Source organism: Eretmochelys imbricata, chromosome 8 (assembly GCF_965152235.1).
Source record: "Eretmochelys imbricata isolate rEreImb1 chromosome 8, rEreImb1.hap1, whole genome shotgun sequence".
NCBI lineage: Eukaryota > Metazoa > Chordata > Testudines > Cheloniidae > Eretmochelys > Eretmochelys imbricata.
Genome location: NC_135579.1, coordinates 42,007,369 through 42,029,851, shown reverse-complemented (window position 1 = coordinate 42,029,851; position 22,483 = coordinate 42,007,369). Strand labels below are relative to the sequence as shown.

The following is a 22,483-nucleotide window of genomic DNA, read 5'->3' as shown; positions in this document are numbered from 1 at the left end:
CGTTTTCAGCCTTTGTTCGGCTACCGTGAACTGAACAGCTCAGCTTCCGCTGCCACTCTGCTCTCCTATGTTTCGTGCCCTTTTTCCAGGATTACCTGTGCAGGCGCCATAGCCATGGAGCCTGATCAGATCTCTGCTGCAGTTTTGACCATTGTAAATACCTCGCGCATTATCCAGCACTATGTGCAAAACTGCAAAACCGGGCAAGGAAGCGACAACAACGCGATTATGGTAATGATGAGGACATGGTCACAGACGGCATGGCATGTGGCGATTGGGAGATCATGGTGGTGTTGGGCCATGTTCGTGCCGTGGAACGCCGATTCTGGGCCCGGGAAACAAGCACAGACTGGTGGGACCGCATAGTGTTGCAGGTATGGGATGATTTCCAGTGGCTGAGAAACTTTCGTATGCATAGGGCCACTTTCATGGAACTTTGTGACTTGCTGTCCCCTGCCCAGAAGCACAAAGACATCAAAATGAGAGCAGCCCTTACAGTTGAGATGCAAGTGGCCATAGCCCTGTGGAAGCTTGCAATGCCCGACAGCTACCAGTCAGTCGGGAACCAGTTTGGAGTGGGCAAATCTACTGTGGGGGCTGCTGTGCTGTAAGTAGCCAATGCAATGTTTGACCAGCTGCTATCAAGGGTAGTGACTTTGGGAAATGTACAGGTCATAGCGGATGGCTTTGCTGCAATGGGATTCCCTAACTGTGGTGGGGCCATAGACAGAACCCATATCCCTATCTTGGCACCGGAGCACCAAGCTGGCGAGTACGTAAACCGCAAGGGGTACTTTTCAAAAGTGCTACAAGAACTGGTGGATCACAAGGGACGTTTCACCGACATCAACGTGGGATGGCTGGGAAAGGTGCATGACGCTCGCATCTTCAGGAACTCTGGTCTGTTTGAACAGCTGCAGGAAAGGACTTACTTCCCAGACCAGAAAATTACTGTTGGGGATGTTGAAATGCCTATAGTTATTCTCAGGGACCCAGCCTGCCCCTTAATGCCATGGCTCATGAAGCTGTACCCAGGCACCCTGGACAGTAGTAAGGAGCAGTTCAACTACAGGCTGAGCAAGTGCAGAATGGTGGTAGAATGTGCGTTGGGATGTTTGAAAGCGCGCTGGCGCAGTTTACTGACTCAGTTAGGTCTCAGCACAACCAATATTCCAATTGTAATTGCTGCTTGTTGTGTGCTCCACAATATCTCTGAGAGTAAGGGGAGACATTTATGGCAGGGTGGGAGGTGGAGGCAACTCGCCTAGCGGCCAGTTTCACACAGCCAGACAACGGGGCGATTAGAAGAGCGCAGCAGGGCGTGCTGCACATCAGAGAAGCTTTGAAAGTCAGTTTCATGCCTGGCCAGGGTACGGTGTGACAGTTATGTTTGTTCCTCTTAAAGTTACCCACCCCCTATATATATATGAAAGGAAATAAAGTCACAATTGTTTAAAAAACATTCCTTATTATTTGTTGCACAAAACATTGAGAGAAATCAGGAGCTAGATGTGGGAGGAGGGGTATTGGTTTAGGGGGGTGGAGGAGGAGGGAAGGCAAGTCCAGAAACCAAATCAAAATTTAGGATATGCCAGCTTTCTTCTGCTTGTGCAATCCTCTGGGGTTGACTGTGTGGGTCCCTGTAACCTCCCCCCCTCGTGTTATTGGGCGTCTGGGTGAGGAAGCTATGGAACTTGGGGAGGAGGGAGAGTGGTTATTCAGGGGCTGCAGCGGCAGTCTGTGGTCTTGCTGCCTTTCCCGCATTAGATCCACCATACAATGGAGCATGTCAGTTTGCTTCCCCATGAGCTTGACCATAGCATCCTGCCTGCTCTCATTGCGCATGCCCTCCTCTCTTCGAATTCATGTAACGCTTTACGCGACTCATCCCAGACCTGGGGGATGAGGTGGACGAGGCTTTCTTCCAGTAACTAACGGAAGTTACTAGATCGCAGGGCCTGGTTCTCATGGGAGACTTCAATCACCCTGATATCTGCTGGGAGAGCAATACAGTGGTGCACAGAAAATCCAGGAAGTTTTTGGAAAGTGTAGGGGACAATTTCCTGGTGCAAGTGCTGGAGGAACCAACTAGGGGCAGAGCTCTTCTTGATCTGCTGCTCACAAACCGGGAAGACTTAGTAGGGGAAGTGAAAGTGGATGGGAACCTGGGAGGCAGTGACCAGTGATATGGTCGAGTTCAGGATCCTGACACAAAGGAAGAAAGGAGAGCAGCAGAATACGGACCTTGGACTTCAGAAAAGCAAACTTTGACTCCCTCCGGGAACTGATGGGCAGGATCCCCTGGGAGAATAACATGAGGGGGAAAGGAGTCCAGGAGAGCTGGCTGTATTTTAAAGAAGCCTTATTGAGGTTACAGGGACAAACCATCCCAATGTGTAGAAAGAATAGTAAATATGGCAGGTGACTAGCTTGGCTTAACAGTGAAATCCTTGCTGATCGTAAACACAAAAAAGACGCTTTCAAGAAGTGGAAGATTGGACAAATGACCAGGGAAGAGTATAAAAATATTGCTTGGGCATGCAGGAGTGAAATCAGGAAGGCCAAATCACACCTGGAGGTGCAGCTAGCAAGAGATGTTAAGAATAACAAGAAGGGTTTCTTCAGGTATGTTAGCAACAAGAAGAAAGTCAAGGAAAGTGTGGGCCCCTTACTGAATGAGGGAGGCAACCTAGTGACAGAGGATGTGAAAAAGCTAATGGACTCCATGCTTTTTTTGCCTCTGTCTTCACACACAAGGTCAGCTCCCAGACTACTGCACTGGGCAGCACAGCATGGGGAGGAGGTGGCCAGCCCTCTGTGGAGAAAGAAGTGGTTCGGGACTATTTAGAAAAGCTGGACGAGCACAAGTCCATGGGGCCGGATGCGTTGCATCCGAGAGTGCTAAAGGAGTTGGCGGATGTCATTGCAGAGCCATTGGCCATTATCGTTGAAAACTCATGGTGATAGGGGGAGGTCCTGGACGACTGGAAAAAGGCTAATGTAGTGCCCATCTTTAAAAAAGGGAAGAAGGAGGATCCTGGGAACTACAGGCCAGTCAGCCTCACCTCAGTCCCCGGAAAAATCATGGAGCAGGTCCTCAAGGAATCAATTCTGAAGCACTTAGAGGAGAGAAAAGTGATCAGGAACAGTCAGCATGGATTCAAGGGCAAGTCATGCCTGACTAATCTAATTGCCTTCTATGACAAGATAACTGGCTCTGTGGATGAGGGGAAAGCAGTGTACGTCTTATTCCTTGACTTTAGCAAAGCTTTTTACATGGTCTCCCACAGTATTCTTGCCAGCAAGTTAAAGAAAAATGGGCTGGATGAATGGACTATAAGGTGGATAGAAAGCTGCCTAGATTGTCAGGCTCAACCGGTAGTGATCAATGGCTCCATGTCTAGATGGCAGCCAGTATCAAGTGGAGTGCCCCAAGTGTCGGTCCTGGGGCCGGTTTTGTTCAATATCTTCATTAATGATCTGGAGGATGGCGTGGATTGCACCCTCAGCAAGTTTGCAGATGACACTAAACTGGGAGGAGAGGTAGATACACTGGAGGGTAGGGGTAGGATACAGAGGGACCTAGACAAATTGGAGGATTGGGCCAAAAGAAATCTGATGAGGTTCAACAAGGACAAGTGCAGAGTCCTGCACTTAGGACGGAAGAATCCCATGCACTGCTACAGACTAGGGACCGAATGGCTAGGCAGCAGTTCTGCAGAAAAGGACGTAGGGGTTACAGTGGGCAAGAAGCTGGATATAAGTCAAGAATGTGCCCTTGTTGTCAAGAAGGCCAATGGCATTTTGGGCTGTATAAGTAGGGGCATTGCCAGCAGATCGAGGGACGTGATCGTTCCCCTGTATTCGACATCGGTGAGGCCTCATCTGGAGTACTGTGTCCAGTTTTGGGCCCCACACTACAAGAAGCATGTGAAAAAATTGGAAAGCGTCCAGCAGAGGGCAACAAAAATGATTAGGGGACTGGAACACATGACTCATGAGGAGAGGCTGAGGGAACTGGGATTGTTTTGTCTGCGGAAAAGAAGAATGAGGGGGGATTTGATAGCTGCTTTCAACTACCTGAAAGGGGGTTCCAAAGAGGATGGATCTAGACTGTTCTCAGTAGTAGCAGATGACAGAACGAGGAGTAATGGTCTCATGTTGCAGTGGGGGAGGTTTAGGTTGCTTATTAGGAAAAACTTTTTCACTAGGAGGGTGATGAAGCACGGGAATGCATTACCAAGGGAGGTGGTGGAATGTCCTTCCTTCGAAGTTTTTAAGGTCAGGCTTGACAAAGCCCTGTCTGGGATGATTTAGTTGGGGATTGGTCCTGCTTTGAGCAGGGGGTTGGACTAGATGACCTCCTGAGGTCCCTTCCAACCCTGATATTCTATGATTCTATGACTCCACAAGTGTTTGCCTCCACTCATTCAACTGGGCCCTATCAGTGCGGGAGGACTACATGAGCTCGGCAAACATGTCGTCCCGAGTTCGTTTTTTCCACCTTCTAATCTTGACCAGCCTCTGGGACAGAGTAGATAGGGGCTGCATTGAAACATTTGCACCTGCTGTGGGAGGAGAAAAAGGGAGGGTAGTATTTTAAAAGATACATTTTAGAGAACAAAGGGGACACTCTTTCTCAGTGAAACGGGCAATTCATAGTACACAGCACATGTTCTTTCTGTACAAGGTCGCATTTTGCCTCCGATATTGAAGGGCCTGCCACTTTGGTGTGAGTAAGCCACCACATGTGGCCAGGCAACAGAATTCATCTTGCAGGCAGCCTGAGGGCTCTCTGGGATGATCGCTTCACACAACACCCTCCTCCACAATACACACACACACCCACCGCGGGGCTCCAATGAGGATCTGAGCAGGGATGAGCCCTTTAAACTAAACACGAACAGCCCAGCACAGCTGGGTTTCCCTCCACTCCCCACCACATGGCTCTGATCAAGTTCTCAATCACCAGAAATGCCTTCTCCAGGGTCATGGTCCGGGAGCATGCTTTGGGAGTAGGGGGAGGCTATTAGCTCCAGCGTTAAGAATAGTTCCTGGCTGGGGGAAAAACAGATTCCCCACTTGCTACCTGTGCACTGTCCTCCTCCTCCTTGTCCTCCTCCTCCTCTTCATCCTCCAAAAACTCATTCTCCTCGCTCCGTGCTACTCTCCCCTTTCAGGTGTCCATGGGCAGTGGTGGGGTAGTGGTGTCATCACCCCCCATAATTGCATGCTGCTCATGGTAGAAGCGGCATGTATGGGGCTGTGACCCAGAGCGCCCATTCGCCTCCCTGGCATTTTGGTACGCTTGCCTGAGCTCCTTGATTTTTGTACGACACTGTTCTGTGTCCCTGGAGTAGCCTCTTTCCGTCATGGCCCTGGAGACTTTGGCATATGTATTTGCGTTCCTTTTTTTGGAACGTAGTTCTGCCATAACAGATTCGTCTCCCCAACATGCAATGAGATCTAGTACCTCCTGTTCGGACCATGCTGGAGCTTGTCTGCGAATCCGGGACTGCGTGGTCTCTTGAAATGGTGGACTCTGCATGGTCGCCTGTGATGGTGGACTGTGCTGAAGGTCACCTGTGCTGATGGTGACCAAACAGGAAATTCAAAAGTTCCCGGGGCTTTTACTGCCTACCTGACTAGTGCATTGGAGTTCAGAATGTTGTCCAGAGCGGTCACACGGGAGCATTCTGGGATAGCTCCCAGAGGCCAATATTGTCGAATTGCGTCCACAGTACTGTAACCCGGAACTGCGATCTCAATTTTAGCGCTACTCCATTTGCCAAGGTGGAGTACAGAAATTGGAGTAAAGAGCCCTTTAAATCAAAAAGTCTGGTTTGGTCGTGTGGACGGAATCAGTTTTATTTCGAGGTAACTCGGCTAATTCCAAAATAACTGCGTACTGTAGACCAGGCCTGAGAGACTAAAGAAGTGTAATCTAGTAGCATATCCAAGAGAAAGTGAGGCAGTGACATGACCAGTCTATAAGTACTGAGATGGGGAAGAGATTTCTGACAGCAGACAGCACTTTAGTTAACATAATGAGAACCCATAGTTCAAAGCAGAAGTTAGACAAATTCAAAGAAGAAATAAGACACATTGGAACAGTGAAAGGAATTAACCACTGGAACAACTTACCAAGAGTTGTGGTGGATTCTCCATTGCTGCGGCCCCCTGCCCAGTGGCTGGAGTTGGGAGGTACCCCTGACCATGGGGCTACGAGCTGGGGGAAGGGTCCCCCATGGCTTACACCGACTGGGAACTGCGGGTTCCCTCCCTTCACTGGCTGGGGCTGGGATCTCTGGGGTCCCTGCTGGAGGCGGCAACTGGGGAGCTCCAGTGATCCCCTGCTGCCCGCAGGGACTGGGGAGGTCTGGGAGCTGGGGAGGTCCAGGGGATCCTTTCCCCCCCCACCCCCGCTGCAGGGCTGTGAGCTGGGGTGGGTCCCCTGCTGTTCCAGCGGCTGGGCTGCTGAGGCCCCAATGTCACAGAAGTCATGGAAAGTCACAGAATCCGTGACTTCCACAACCTCCATAACATACTCCTAGCCTTAGTTATAGACCATCAAATCAGGAAGAGGAAGTGGATGAGTCCTTTTACAAGCAGGTAATAAGATTAGCTAACACACATAACCTAGTATGGGGATTTTAACTTCCCTGATATCTCTTGGAAGACTATTGCAGCAAAACATAGTATGTCCTGCAAATTCTTAGTGTGTAGGCGACAGCTTTCTGAAGAAACAACTAGGGGTCATCCATTTTTTATCTGGTTTTCATGAACAGGGATGAATGAATTGCAAACGTGAAGGGGGTTGGGAAGTGATCATGATCTGATAGAATTCAAGATCCTATGGAAAGGAGGACATGAGAACATCAAAACAGGGACACCAGACTTCAAAAAAGTGGATTTCATCTGACTCAGAGAAATAGTCAGCAAGGTCCCATGGAAAGACCAATTAGGAAGAAAAGGAGTTGAAGGGGGTTGGCAGTTCTTAAAAGATGTAATACTAGTGGCTCAACATCGAACTATTCGGTCAGAGGAAAGATAAGAGCCACAGGAAGCCAATGTGGCTGCACAAGGAGTTTTTCAGCTGTCTAAAAACCAAAAGGGATACATACAGGATATGGCAGGAGGGGCACGTCACCAAGGAAGTATACATGGGAATAGCACGAGCATGTAGGAGCAAAATCAGGAAAGCCAAGGCAAAGAATGAGTTACAGCTGGCAAAAAATGTTAGAGACAACAGAAAGAGGTTCTTCAAATATGTCAGACAAAAAAGAAAGATCAGGGATGGTGTTGGTCTGCTGCTCAATGGAGAACTTGAGCTGGTAACAGAAGATGATAGGGAGGCAGAGCTTCAACGCCTTCAGTTGTTTCTCAAAAAATAACATGTGACTGGATGACTAGCAAAGTTACCATAGACAATAAAGGGAAAGGGATGCAGATCAAGATAAGTAAAGAACACATCAGAGATCTTCTTACCAATTTGAATGAATTCAAATGAGCAGGGCCAGAGGGTACTGAAGGAATTAGTTGAAGAAGTCTCTGAGCCACTGGCAATAATATTTACAAACTCTTGGTGACAAGAGATGTCCTGGAAGACTGGAGAAGAACTAACGTAGTGGCAATCTTTAAAAAGGGGAAAAAAGACGTGCCGGGGAACTAGAGACCAGTCAGCCTGACCTTGATCCCTGCGAAACTACTAGAGCAATGTGTGAAACATTCAATTTGCAAATACCTGGGGGATGAAGGGGTGATCACTAGCAGCCAGCAGGATTTACCAAAAACAAATCATGCCAAACCAGCTTGATGTCCTTCTTTGACAGGGTAACTGATTTAGTGGATAGGGGGAATGCGGTGGACATCATATACCTGGGCTTTAGCAAGGCTTTTGACACAGTCCCATGTCACATCCTGATAGCTAAGCTGGAGAAATGCAGGTTCGACAGAACTACCATTTAGTGGATACATAGTTGGTTAAACAACTGCAAACAAAGAGTAACTATCAATGGAATGATAGGGGAGGTCTCAAGTGGGGTTCCCCAGGGATCTGTTCTGGGCCCAGTGTAGTTTAACATCTTTATTAATGACCTGGATATAGGAATAGAAAGCATCCTGATCAAATTTGCAGATGACACAAAGAGCTAAAATTCAGAGGGATCTTGGTAAATTGGAGAACTGGGCAGTTGACAACAAAATGAAATTCAACAAAGACCAATGTAAGGTGATACACTTAAGGGAAAAATATCAAATGCACAAATACAGAATGGGGGAAAACTGGCTTGGCAGCAGCACTGCTGAGAAGGATCTGGGAGTAGTGGTGGATCAAAACCTCAACACGAGTCAGCAATGTGAAGCTGTTGCAAAAAAAGCAAATGCAATTTTAGGGTGTATTAATAGAGACATAGCATACAAATCACGGGAGGTGATAGTACCGCTCTACTCGATGCTGTTAGGCCTCAGCTGGAGTATGGTGTCCAATTTTGGTCACCAATGTATAGAAAAGATGTAGAAACTGGAAAGGATCCAGAGGCAAGCAACAAAGATGATCAAATGGATGGAATGCAAGTCATATGAACAAAGGCTGAAGGAATTGGCTATGTTTAGTTTGGAAAAGAGGAGATTAAGGGGGGACATGACTAGTTTTCAGATACTTGAAAGGTTATCATAAAGATGGAGAAAAGTTTTTCTCTTGCTAACAAGGGCAGGACAAGAGGCAATGGGTTCAAATTACAGCACAGCAGATTTAGATTAAATCTCAGGAAAAAATTCCTATCTGTAAGAGCAGCAGGACAATGGAACAGACTGCCTAGGGAGATTGTGGAAGCTCCTTCACTGGAAGTTTTCAAAAGGAGGCCAAATAGCTATCTGTCTTGGATGGTTTAGACACAACAAATTCTGCATCATGGCAGGGAGTTAAGAGATGACCCTTTCCGTCCCTTCTAACCCTATGATTCTAAGATCTATGAATCTGTTACATTTTTTACTCATATAAAATGTTGCATTTAATTCCACATTTTTTGTGAAATTATCTAATTATACTCAGTAGCAATACCATGAATATTCAATTTCAAATATAAAAATGAGAATAGTGCTAAAGTTTCTTTAGGATTTCACTTCATCATTTTGTTTTTTTTCTCCCAAATAGCTTCCTTTTCTATCAAAGCACTATTTTCCAGCACGTTTGCCAAAAATTATTTTCTCCACGGCTTCTGCCAAAGCAAGATTTCCAGAGCAGATCAGAAAAGTTTTGCTGGAACAGGTTTCTGTTGGAAAATGCACTTTTGTCAAAATCAAAACGTTTTGAGGGAATGTGTCAATTCTGATGAGATTTTTCAATCAGAAAATTTCAAAATGATTCAAACTCAAAAGGAGGCATTTTGTTCAACTTCCTCATTTCATTTCATTCCAACTTCCTTGTTCTGTTTCATTTTTTATATGATCACAATGAAATGTTTTGATAAGGTTCTTTTGATGTTTTAGAATATGTCAAAATTTTGACTATTTGTCCTGATTCAGGATCAAAACACATTTTGGAATTTCCCTAGGGACAGAAATTCCATTTTCCAATGAGCTCTCAAGATTTGACGGTGCTTCTGTCAACACTGGTAGCAGGGGCCTTGGGTGGGGCTTGTCCTGATCTGACACAGATTGCTGTGATTGCTGGAAACTAGAAAACGTCCCTTCAGACTCAGCCTGAGGTAGAGCAATTCCAGTGACCTCACTTGGAAGGCAGGCTCGCATTCCTTTCACTTTATGCCTAGAGTAGCGATTCTAACAGTTATGACCATGTCTAATGCTGATGTTGCTCCAAAGTGTGTGTGGGACACATTTAGGATAGGAATGAATCCTTCTTTGTGTTTCTTGGGAACTGTGTGCTGCTTACATGTCCTGCAATGGGATTTGAGCCTGATGACTCCACATACATCATCCTCTGTGCACCACCGGGCCTGAAGCCCCTCTCTGCATGGCCTCCCTTTGTAGTCTCTCTGCATTGCACAGGCCTAGCACAGGACATCTGTGCCAATGACAGAACAGAGCCCAGAAGATGGATGTTATTTCAAACGTGTTTAATTCATGTTGTGAAAGCTGAGACGAACGTACTAGGCACATGGTTCCACAGACACCATTTTGCTTCAGCAGAACAAAGCTATGTAGCAGTGCAATAGAGTTACCGACAGTCGATGCTATCTGAAAGTGTATAGCTCCCACAAGGCCTTGTCAAAACTAGCAAAAGAGTTCTTTTTGTGCTCGGGAAGCACAGAGATCATACACCTCATGCAAACTCAGCCTGGGCCCTTCCAGTCAAGCTGGGTTCTTTCCATTTCCAAATTATCACTAGTTCTTCAGACTAAATTATGCCCATGGGGACAGCTATGGAATCCCATTGTTTTCAGGGAGGGTGATGCAGTTGTCACTGATTGGATCTGAGTAAACAGTTCTGTTGCTGGTTCTGGCTCACTCAGCCTTGATTGTGTTGGCACAGACAGGAGTGACAGGCAGTAAAGATTTATTTTGGACATCAGACGGCATGTAACACTTTTGGGGAGCAGATCTGCAGAGTGAGGTGGCCCCATTGTGTCAGATCCAGTTTCCAGAAGAGGACTATGCTGCTGCTGCCATATGTGGTGGTGCCTTGGCTCGGGTCTGCTCCCACCATTTCTTATTCCACCTTACAACTTATGGGTCATATTAGCTCCATGGCTGCATTCTCAGGATCAGGTAGCAGCAGTGGTCAACTTTTGAGACGGTTGTATCGCCTTTTCTTGCAGATGCAGCTACTGTCATCCATGCTTTTGCTTAGAGCACTCTACAAGATCCTTGTTTTTCTGGGCATAGGGAGTGCCCAGGGTGAGTGTATAGGGGCTTGTAGTGTAATAAAACAAAATCAATCAGTAACTCTTTGACAGGTGTTATTATTGTTCGGACCTAGAGCTGGCAAAGCAGCCATGGGAATTATTAGAACTGAAAATAATTGCACTAACAGAATTTTCAAAGGGTCTGATTTAGTTCAGGTTTGAGGGTAAGAATGAGTTGCTCTGATTTGACCCCCAAGGAAGTCCCAGGTTGTGGAAATAGAGAACCAGATGGCAAAGGTAAACCCTACCCATTACCCCCCTCTAGGTTCATCTCTGCGAAGTGGAGGGGATGGAAAAGTTCATGGACAAAGATTTTGCTTTGGATGTCAGCTCCAACCAACCTGTCCTGGTGGCTGTGAAAATGCTGCGAGCAGATGCCAACAAGAATGCCAGGTATTGGGGTCATGTGGAGTTTGACAACTCAGTATGTACTGGAAGCTTGAGCCTCACTCAAAAAAATTCATACAAGCCCTGGGTAACAGGAGACTAAGTCCCATTTTCAAAAGCAACTCAAGTCTCCTGTGTTCCCTAGACCCTTTTGAAATGTGATCCATACATAGTTTATCAAGGGACACAATGGAGGCAGCAAAGGCTTTGCTCTGAGCATTCCCCTTGCATGGCACAGGGCATTCTGGTGACACCAAAGACTTACGGCATATGGAACAATATTTCTTTTTTAAAACTCTAGGGAATTCCATTCAAAAGCAGCATTAGGAGAATGCACTGAGGAGTCAGGAGATGTCGGAGATGGGATTGCATGTGGCCCCCTTGTGGGTGGGTGTAACTGTGCAGTCTTTCATTACATAGTTATGAGGAGTCCGGTGGCACCTTAAAGACTAACAGATTTATTTGGGCATAAGCTTTCGTGGGTATGTGACGAAGCAGGGAGTGGGGCGGACTGACCTGGAAATGTTGCAGGGGAGTTTTACTGGGACTGTCTGCATGGGGGATGGAATAGCAGGGGCTGACTTGACTTGAGGGACGATACCTGAGCCTGTAACCTGAGCCAGGAGGGGGATGGGGCCAGGTGACACCTTTGCCCGAGAAACTGGGCAAAGGCTGGAGGAGGAGTGAGACTGCGGGAGTGGAGTTTCAGTTTTGGGCTGGCTGGGAAACGCAGGGAACCCCAAGTCTGGGGTCTAAGCTCCTTGCCCCCCAGAGGGACCTGGCTGAAGGGTCCTGGTTGTATTTACAAGCCCTGCTTAGAATTGTGTTCCTGTCATCTCATCATACAAGGCAATCAGGTTGGTCAGGCATGACTTGCCCTTGGTGAATCCATGTTGACTGATCCTGATCACCTTCCTCTCCTCCAAGTGCTTTAAAATGGATTCATAGAATCATAGAATATCAGGGTTGGAAGGGACCTCAGGAGGTCATCTAGTCCAACCCCCTGCTCAAAGCAGGACCAATCCCCAATTAAATCATCAAGCCTGACTTTAAAAACATCTAAGGAAGGAGATTCTACCACCTCCCTAGGTAACGCATTCCAGTGTTTCACCACCCTCCTAGTGAAAAAGTTTTTCCTAATATCCAACCTAAACCTCCCCCACTGCAACTTGAGACCATTACTCCTTGTCCTGTCCTCTTCTATCACTGAGAATAGTCTAGAACCATCCTCTTTGGAACCACCTCTCAGGTAGTTGAAAGCAGCTATCAAATCCCCCCTAATTCTTCTCTTCTGCAGACTAAACAATCCAGTTCCCTCAGCCTCTCCTCATAAGTCATGTGTTCCAGACGCCTAATCATTTTTGTTGCCCTCCGCTGGACTCTTTCCAATTTTTCCACATCCTTCTTGTAGTGCGGGGCCCAAAACTGGACACAGTACTCCAGATGAGGCCTCACCAATGTCGAATACAGGGGAACGATCATGTCCCTCGATCTGCTGGCAATGCCCCTACTTATAAATTCCAAAATGCCATTGGCCTTCTTGGCAACAAGGGCACACTGTTGACTCATATCCAGATTCTCGTCCACTGTCACCCCTAGGTCCTTTTCTGCAGAACAGCTGCCGAGCCATTCGGTCCCTAGTCTGTAGCAGAGCATGGGATTCTTCCGTCCTAAGTGCAGGACTCTGCACTTGTCCTTGTTGAACCTCATCAGATTTCTTTTGGCCCAATCCTCCAATTTCTCTAGGTCCCTCTGTATCCTATCCCTGCCCTCCAGCATATCTACCACTCCTCCTAGTTTAGTATCATCCGCAAATTTGCTGAGAGTGCAATCCACACCATCCTCCAGATCATTTATGAAGATATTGAAAAAAAAACGGCCCCAGGACCAACCCTTGGGGCACTCCACTTGATACCGGCTGCCAACTAGGCATGGAGCCATTGATCACTACCCGTTGAGCCCGACAATCTAGCCAACTTTCTACCCACCTTATAGTGCATTCATCCAGCCCATACTTCTTTAACTTGCTGACAAGAATACTGTGGGAGACCGTGTCAAAAGCTTTGCTAAAGTCAAGGAATAAGACGTACACTGCTTTCCCCTCATCCACAGAGCCAGTTATCTTGTCATAGAAGGCGATTAGATTAGTCAGGCATGACCTTCCCTTGGTGAATCCATGCTGACTGTTCCTGATCACTTTCCTCTCATGTAAGTGCTTCAGGATTGATTCCTTGAGGACCTGCTCCATGATTTTTCTGGGGACTGAGGTGAGGCTGACTGGCCTGTAGTTCCCAGGATCCTCTTTCTTCCCTTTTTTAAAGATTGGCACTACATTAGCCTTTTTCCAGTCATCCGGGACTTCCCCCGTTCGCCACGAGTTTTCAAAGATAATGGCCAATGGCTCTGCAATCACAACCGCCAGTTCCTTTAGCACTCTCAGATGCAATGCATCCAGCCCCATGGACTTGTGCACGTCCAGCTTTTCTAAATAGTCCCGAACCACTTCTTTCTCCACAGAGGGCTGGCCACCTCCTCCCCCTGCTGTGCTGCCCAGTGCAGTAGTCTGGGAGCTGACCTTGTTCGTGAAGACAGAGGCAAAAAAGCATTGAGTCCATTAGCTTTTTCCACATCCTCTGTCACTAGGTTGCCTCCCTCATTCAGTAAGGGGCCCACACTTTCCTTGACTTTCTTCTTGTTGCTAACATACCTGAAGAAACCCTTCTTGTTACTCTTAACATCTCTTGCTAGCTGCACCTCCAGGTGTGATTTGGCCTTCCTGATTTCACTCCTGCATGCCCAAGCAATATTTTTATACTCTTCCCTGGTCATTTGTCCAATCTTCCACTTCTTGAAAGCGTCTTTTTTGTGTTTACGATCAGCAAGGATTTCATTGTTAAGCCAAGCTAGTCACCTGCCATATTTACTATTCTTTCGACACATCGGGATGATTTGTCCCTGTAACCTCAATAGGGATTCCTTGAAATACAGCCAGCTCTCCTGGACTCCTTTCCCCTTCATGTTATTCCCCCAGGGGATCCTACCCATCAGTTCCCTGAGGGAGTCGAAGTCTGCTTTCCTGAAGTCCAGGGTCCATATTCTGCTGCTTACCTTTCTTCCCTGTGTCAGGATCCTGAACTCAACCAACTCATGGTCACTGCCTCCCAGAGTCCCATCCACTTTTGCTTCCCCCACTAATTCTTCCTGGTTTGTGAGCAGCAGGTCAAGAAAAGCTCCCCCCCATTTGGCTTCTTTAGCACTTGCACTAGGAAATTGTCCCCTACATTTTCCAAAAACTTCCTGAGGACCTTGAGGACCTGCTCCATGATTTGCCAGGGACGGAAGTAAGGCTGACTGGTCTGTAGTTCCCCAGGTTCCTTCTTCCTTTTTAAAATATGGGCACTATATTTGCCTTTTTCCAATCGTCCGGGACCTCCCCCGATTGCCACAAATTTTCAAAGATAATGGCCAACGACTCTACAATCAGATCAGCCAACTCCCTCAGCACTCTTGGATGCAGTGCATCTGGTCCCATGGACTTGTGCATGTCCAGCTTTTCTAAATAGTCCTTAACCTGTTCTTTCACCACTAAGGGCTGCTTACCTTCTCCCCATGCTGTGTTGCCCAGTGCAGCAGTCTGGGAGCTGACCTTGTCTGTGAAGACCGAGGCAAAAAAAGCATCGAGTACTTCAGCTTTCTCCACATCATCTGTCACTATGTTGCCTCCCCCATTCAGTAAGGGTCCCACACTTTCCCTGCATACCTGTAGAAACCCTTCTTGTTACCCTTCACATCCCGTGCTAGCTGCAACTCCAATCGTGCCTTGGCCTTCCTGATTACACCGCTGCATGCTCTTGCAATATTTTTATACTCCTCCCTAGTCATCTGTCCAAATTTCCACGTCTTGTAAGCTTCCTTTTTGAGTGTAAGCTAACCAAAGATTTCCCTGCTAAGCCAAGCTGGTTGCCTGCCATATTTGCTATTCTTTCTGCACTTTGGGATGGCTTTTTCCTGCGCCCTCAATAAGGCTTCTTTAAAATACAGCCAGCTGTCCTGGACTCCTTTCCCCCTCATATTAGCATCCCAGGGGATCCTGCCCAGCAGTTCCCTAAGGGAGTCTGCTTTTCTGAAGTCCAGGGTCCATATTTTGCTACTGTCCTTTCTTCCTTTTGTCAGGATCCTGACCTCAACCATCTCATGGTCACTGCTGCCTAGGTTGCCACCCACTTCTATTTCCCCTACTAATTCTTCCCTGTTTGTGAGCAACAGGTCATGAGGAGCACAGCCCCTAGTCGGTTCTTCCAGCTCTTGTACCAGGAAGTTGTCCCCAGCACTCTCCAAAAACTTCCTGGATTGTCTGTGCATTGCTGTATTGCTCTCCCAGCAGTTGTCAGGGTGATTGAAGTCCCTCATTAGAACCAGGTCCTGTGATCTGGAGACTTCAATTAGTTGTCCAAAGAAAGCCTTGTCTACCTCATCCTTCTGATCTGGTGGTCTACAGCACACGCCCACCACGACATCACCCTTGTTGCTCTTGCCTCTAAACTTAACCCAAAGACTCTCAACAGGCTTTTCTCCAGTTTCAAACTGGAGCTCTGAGCAATCATACAGCTCTTTTACATACAATGCAACTGCTCCACCTTTCCGCCCATGCCTGTCCTTCCTGAACAGTTTATACCCATCCATGACAGAGCTCCAGTCATGTGAACTGCCCCACCCAAGTTTCTGTTATTCCAATCACATCATAGTTCCTTGATTGTGCCAGGACTTCCAATTCTTCCTGCTTGTTTCCCAGGCTTCTCGCATTCATGTACATGCACCTAAGAAAACTAGCCAATTGCCCTACTTTCTCAGTATGAATCAGGAGGCTTCCTGTCTTGTACCCTCCTCCTTGCATTTCCTCCTGGTATCCCACTCCCCCACTTACCTCTGGGCTTAGATCACCATCCCCCAGCGAACCTAGTTTAAAGCCCTCCTCACTAGGTTAGAACTTCTCCTCATGTTTCAGTATATTTATACCTGCATCTGTAATTTTCACTCCAAGCATCTGAAGAAGTGGCATTTTTTATCCACGAAACCTTATGCCCAAATAAATCTGTTAGTCTTTAGGTGCCACCGGACTCCTTGTTGTTTTTGTGGATACAGACTAACATGGCTACCCCTCTGATACTTGATTACATGGTTATGAGCATCAATCATTCCTGTTACACCCACTCCTGGGTCAGTGCCCCACCTGCCTCTCTGCACCCAGCTCCTGACTCTGGTCCCCCATCTCTGCTGTTCCCTAGCTGTCCATGGTTCGACATTTGCAGGTTTGATTAAAACACTACACATGTCCACCCCATTGGGCTTCTGCCAAGAGCTCTGCCACCCTCAGCAATAGGATCTGCTCTCAGTGCCAAAAAGCACAGTCTGGTCAGGTAAGGCCAAGCACCATGCAGTTCACAGGCCCCGCCCTCAGTCATGGGGGAGGGGGGCTGAGTGGCTCATGGCATCCTTGGCCATGTGTCTGGGATGGGGGCACCTCTGAGTGGCTTGAAATGCCCCCTGCCACCTGACGGAGGTCTAATCTAGTTGGGCCAGTGACCTTATTCACTATAGCAAGTCCTGTATGGTATTGGGTTGAAAGTATTCACCAAAGAAGGACTATTCAACCGCATGGGAATTAGAGGAACTTTTAAAATACTAACTTCTATTATTATTATTTATTATTTATCTGACTAGTGTGCGGTTGTCACCATTGTCTTCAACTTTAGAATCAGGACTGCTGTTTGCAGTCAGACCTGTCAAAGGCCTTATACAGCAACTGGAGAGTCTCCTTTAGCTCAAGTGGTAGGGGGCTATGCATTTAGAGCAGGTGAACCTGAGTGCTGTCCCTGTTGTTGCCATGAAATCCCAAGTAGTCATGGGCTTCAACACAGGGAAAGCCAGGTAGTTCTAGGCAGCCACAAGTGTGTGTTACAAATAACAGACAAAAATCTGAGGTCATGCAATGTGAGGTCCTTGCTGCATGCATATGTATCTTACCTAGACCAAAACGCTGTGAAGCTGAACTTAGGGTTGAGAACATGGATCAGCAAGTAAGGGGAAAACACAAGAATGTTGTAGTTAATAAAATCAAAAGACTTTTTAAAATAGAAATCCAGGAAATTTGTAGTTAAGGTGAAACTTCTAAAGCTCCCAAACACTTGGAAGTCTCGAAATGCCCAGTTAAGACACCCACATAACCTTAACTCTGCCTCCTTAGTGAGGCTAGCCTCTCTTCTTCCCATCTTTGTCCCTTTTGTTCCTAGGGCCCAGACAGGTTTGCTGGCCCAGGCACTTCTGTTGTGCAATGAGTTATTTTGGATCATGAGGGCTCTCAGGGCACATATACACAGCAGCTGGAGGTGAAATTCCTAGCTCAGATAGACAGCTACATGCTAGCGTGTTAGTAGCAATGTTGCCATGGCAGCATGGATGGTAGCTCAAGCTAGCTTCCTGAGTACATGGCTAGGATTGAGGACGGGATCACACTTGAGGGGCTGTCTCAAGCACTGCCTGTACTGCTGTGACCATATGGCTATCTCTTAGTGAGTGAGCTTGAGCAGAGCTAGCATGTATGCACCTACCCAAGCTGGGGATTACACCTCTCAACGTAGCTGTACCCGAATGCTCTGCAGCAGACCTCCCAGGAGTCCTGGGTTTCACAGGACTGTCCTACTGTGACCCTCCAGCCCCAGGTGAAGCAGCTCCTGTCTCACAGGTCTAGCTGGGCTTGGCTCCCCGCCTCATCGAGGGGCCAGGCCACATACGAGCGAGTGGCATGGTGACCCTGTGTGCCAGGAACCAGCTCACAATGCCCCTCATAGGGAGCTGAACCCAACAAGCCCTGCAGGAGAGGAGCCACCACTGTGTGGGGTAAGTAGGAGGCAGGCTTGCTCTCAACCCCCAGGGGGCAGCACCTGTCCCACTTCAGACCCTGCAAATGTTGGGAGATATGCCGGAGATCAGGCTGGCTTCTTGGTGCTTGGCTCATGGAACTGATGAGTTCGGCTGCGATTCTTTCATGGAGGTCCAAGAAGTCACAGATTCTGTGACTTTTGGGGACCTCCGTGACTTCCACAGTGGTTGGTGTGGCTGATTTCAGGGCAGCCCGGGCAACTGGCTCCAGGGACTGCTGGAACAGTGACCTATGTGGCTGGCTCTGGGAAGCTCCCGAGCAGCGGTCCTGGGGGTGCCCTGGGGACTGCCCAAGCAGCAGTGGTCCCGGGGCGGCTGGAGCAGTGGCCCCAGGGGCGCCCGGAGGCCATCCAGAGAGCAGTCCCTGGGAGCAGCTGCTGGGGGGCTGCCAACCCCCAGCACTGGAGCAGGCCACTCCCCCCGCCCCCATCAGGGGCCCCCTGGAGCAGCAGGGCCCCAGAAGTAGAGATTTAGTCATGGGTATTTTGGGTAAAAGTCATGGACAGATCACGGGCCATGAATTTTTATTTATTGCCCGTGACCTGTCCATGACTTTTACCAAAAATACTCATGACTCTGTCTTAGCCTTACTGATGGGACCCATGCAGAACCTGTCCAGTGGCAGCCATGGAGGGGCTGTGGAGGTCAGAGCACTCTTCTTTGTCCAATGGGCAGCCAAACTGTATAGAGCTTCCTTTGTGTTCCAGAGCAGCTGCCTGAAGGGGTGGGGTTGGGTTTGGGGAGTAATGGCCAGGTCATCTTCCAGGCCCATGTGATCCTAGGGGAGCAGCCAGGCCTAAGTGATTTCCCAGGTGTAAACCCCAGGGACTGAGGCAGGAACAGGGAACAGAGTGCTAGTTAGTGAGACTCCAGGATAGTCCACAAGAGACGCCAGCCTGAGAGAGCTGCCTTTTGGTGTCAGAACCATGATGCTTTAGCTGAGGTTTCTGGGAAGAGCAAGTTGCCTGTGTGCCATTTGTTACCACCTCTGACCTGAGCCATTCTGTGAATAACCAACTTGCATGGGAAGATCCCTGAGTATGCACCACCGATTGCTGCTCCAGATGGATCTACCAGGCCCTGAAGGGAGGGATAGCTCAGTGGTTTGCGCATTGGCCTCCTAAACCCAAGGTTGTGAGTTCAATCTTTCAGAGGGCCATTTAGGGATCTGGGGCAAAAATTGGGGATTGGTTCTGCTTTGAGCAGGGAGACTAGAAGATCTCATGAGGTCCCTCCTGTTAGGATATAAATATTCAGGCCTGTACTCTAAGAATTTAGGTGTATTCTTATCACTTGGCTAGTTATAGAGGTATAAAAGAAAGAATCAAAATCACTGTCTGCTGGTGTAAGGTCCTTCTCTTACTGTGACAGTTTGAGACCCTGTTCTTAGGCTAAGATCTTTGGCTAAGCAGCAGAGGCAGCCATAAGCTTGGAAGCGACCGGTCACATCCTCACATACCAAACTAGTCATATTGAAATAAGGTGCTATTGGGCTGTTAGGAATACAATCCTGTCCTGATAGTGCCTATCACCTCCAGAGAAAGGGAAGTGCCTAGAAAATGTAAAAGGAAACTTAGTTTGATAGCATCCTGTCTGGCAAGAACTCACTTATCAATAGCTGAGATGTGAAATCCTCACTTCTGTATTGTTTTGTCATTACAGTTCCCACTTTGCTATTGTTTGTCTGTATAATCTCTGTCTGGTTCTGTGATTGTTCCTGTCTGCTGTATAATTAATTTTGCTGGGTGTAAACTAATTAAGGTGGTGGGATATAATTGGTTACATAATCATAGAATCATAGAATATCAGGGTTGGAAGGGACCTCAGGAGGTCATCTAGTCCAACCCCCTGCTCAAAGCAGGACCAATCCCCAATTAAATCAAATTGGGGATCATGTTACAATATGTTAGGATTGGTTAGTTAAATTTCAGGAAAATGATTGGTTAATGTATAGTAAGCAGAACTCAAGTTTTACTATATGGTCTGCAGTCAATCAGGAACTGAGTGGGTGGTGTGGGGAGGGGAAATGGGAACAGGGAATGGGGAAATTGGAATCATGTTCTGCTAAAGGGGGAAATGGGAACAGAGAATGGGGGTGGGGAAATTGGAATCATGTTTGGCTAAGGGCAGGAGTGGGAACAGGGACACAGGTGTAAGGCTCTGTGGTGTCAGAGCTGGGAAGGGGGACACTAAGGAAGGAAACTAGAATCATGCTTGCTGGAAGTTCACCCCAATAAACATCGAATTTATTAAACACCTTTATTTATTAAACACCTTTGGACTTCGGGGATTGTTGCTCTCCGTTCATGCGAGAAGGACCAGGGAAATAAGTGGGTGAAGGAATAAGCCCCCTAACACCTTCCAACCCTGATATTCTATGATTCTATGTGGCAAAGGCTCAACAAAATCTTCCCATTAACGTCTGTCACTAGTATTAGTGTACTTTGCTGTGCAAATTGCTCTCTGTGGTACTTTCCCCTGTTGTACATTGTATCATTAACTCCAGTGCCCTGCATGTTTTGGCTCTGTTCATCTATCCCTGTGGGTCTGTGTCTCTGGGGTTGTCCATGTATGCCCAAATGTGTCATATACCTGTCCCTGTGGGCCAACGTGTGTCTGTGTGGTTTTGTTTCCGAAAGGAATGACTTTCTGAAGGAGATTAAGATCATGTCACGGCTCAAGGACCCTAATATCATCCGGCTGCTGGCAGTGTGCATCACTGACGACCCTCTCTGTATGATTACCGAGTACATGGAGAACGGAGACCTCAACCAGTTCCTATCCCGCCACGAGCCCCAGCTCCCCCCTGCCAGCAATGGACCCATTGTCAGGTAGCCCTTCCACTCCTGCATGGGACTCCTCAGCTACACAGGACTCTACCACTCTCAGAGCATGGTGGGGCAGAAGGCCAAGAGCATATGGGACTTCATGGAGGATGCAGAAAGGGGAGGATATGACTGGGTAGGGGCAGGGAGAGCAGGTGTGATGGGTGGGGGAGGGGACACGAGAGCAGATGTGGCTGGGTGGGAGTGGGGTTGTGAGAACGGATGCAACTTGGTGAGGAGTAATGGTGTTGCTAGATAGGTGTGGGGGCAAAGTGGGTGTGGTTGGGTGTGAGGAAAGTGAGGCAGGTGTGACTGAGTGGGGTGATGAGAGCAGGTGTGACCAGACAGGGGCAGTGAGAGGAGGGTCTGGGTGGAGGTAAGGAGAGCAGGGGGACTGTATGGGGATGAGGCAGAGTGGGGGGCGGCTGGGTGGGGGTAGGGAGAGCGAGTGTGACCAGGTAGAGGTGGTGAAAGCACAAGCAGGAGGAAATGCCTATTTCATTGTCATTTCTTGGGCTCCTCCTGGCGTCTCCAGCATTCTGTGCTGTTGCCCTGTTTTGGGGATGTGCCAAACCTTTGGGTAGCTGGGCTTGGACAAGCAGGAGCTGCTGCTCTGTAGGAATCTGGCCAGGCCACTCTGCCATCCATGCCATGTTCGTTTCTTACTGCCATGCCAGCGACGTACTATAGGAGCACTCCTTCCCTGACTGGCCCTTTCAGCAGTATCTAGCCAGGGTCTGCACTCCATGATACATCCATCAGTAACCATGGGAGCTTCTGCTGTAGGCTGTTGGTGTCCAGGTTGTTGCCCCAGGGTTTGCATCTTACAAGGGTAGGCTTCTCTGAGTTGCCGAGGATGAGGTCCAACTGCTCCTGGTTAGGTGACATCACACCCAGGTGGCTCAAGGCCAGCTCAGCAGCCTCACCCCTCCTTTGGCCTTCCCTGTCTCCGCAGCTACACTGACCTGAAGTTCATGGCCACTCAAATTGCCTCTGGCATGAAGTACCTGTCCTCTCTGAATTTTGTGCATCGGGACCTGGCCACACGCAACTGCTTGGTGGGTAAGAACTACACCATCAAGATAGCAGACTTCGGCATGAGCAGGAACCTGTACAGTGGAGACTACTACCGAATCCAGGGGCGGGCCGTGCTTCCTATTCGCTGGATGTCCTGGGAAAGTATTTTATTAGTAAGTGGAGACTTTGCAACTGCCAGGGGAACCAGTGAGAGAGAGTGTGGGGAGCTGGCCCCTTCCCGTAGCACTGGGTGATCAGGGGGAAAGAGCTTCAGTGCTCCCTGCCTGCAGCCATCTCCTGATTGATCAAGGGGCAGGATGGAATCGGGGGCTCTGTGTTTACATGCGTTGTCCAGGGCATTCGCTCCATTGCTGCTGTCATCTAGTGACATCTGAGCAGTCCCGGCATGGGGAGGCACTGCAGTGGGGGGCAGAAAAGGGGAAGATGGAG

At 48.2% G+C, this 22,483-nt stretch overlaps 1 protein-coding gene across 1 annotated transcript in view; it reads left to right on the top strand.

Moving 5' to 3' along the window:
• Positions 1 to 22,483, top strand: part of DDR2 (discoidin domain receptor tyrosine kinase 2) — a 160,072-nt gene that overhangs the window by 125,668 nt on the left and 11,921 nt on the right. Inside the window, exons 13-15 of the mRNA XM_077823838.1 lie at positions 11,131 to 11,258; positions 20,831 to 21,022; positions 21,972 to 22,206. Coding sequence (XP_077679964.1) covers positions 11,131 to 11,258; positions 20,831 to 21,022; positions 21,972 to 22,206 — 555 coding nt within the window. The remainder of the gene's footprint in view (positions 1 to 11,130; positions 11,259 to 20,830; positions 21,023 to 21,971; positions 22,207 to 22,483) is intronic.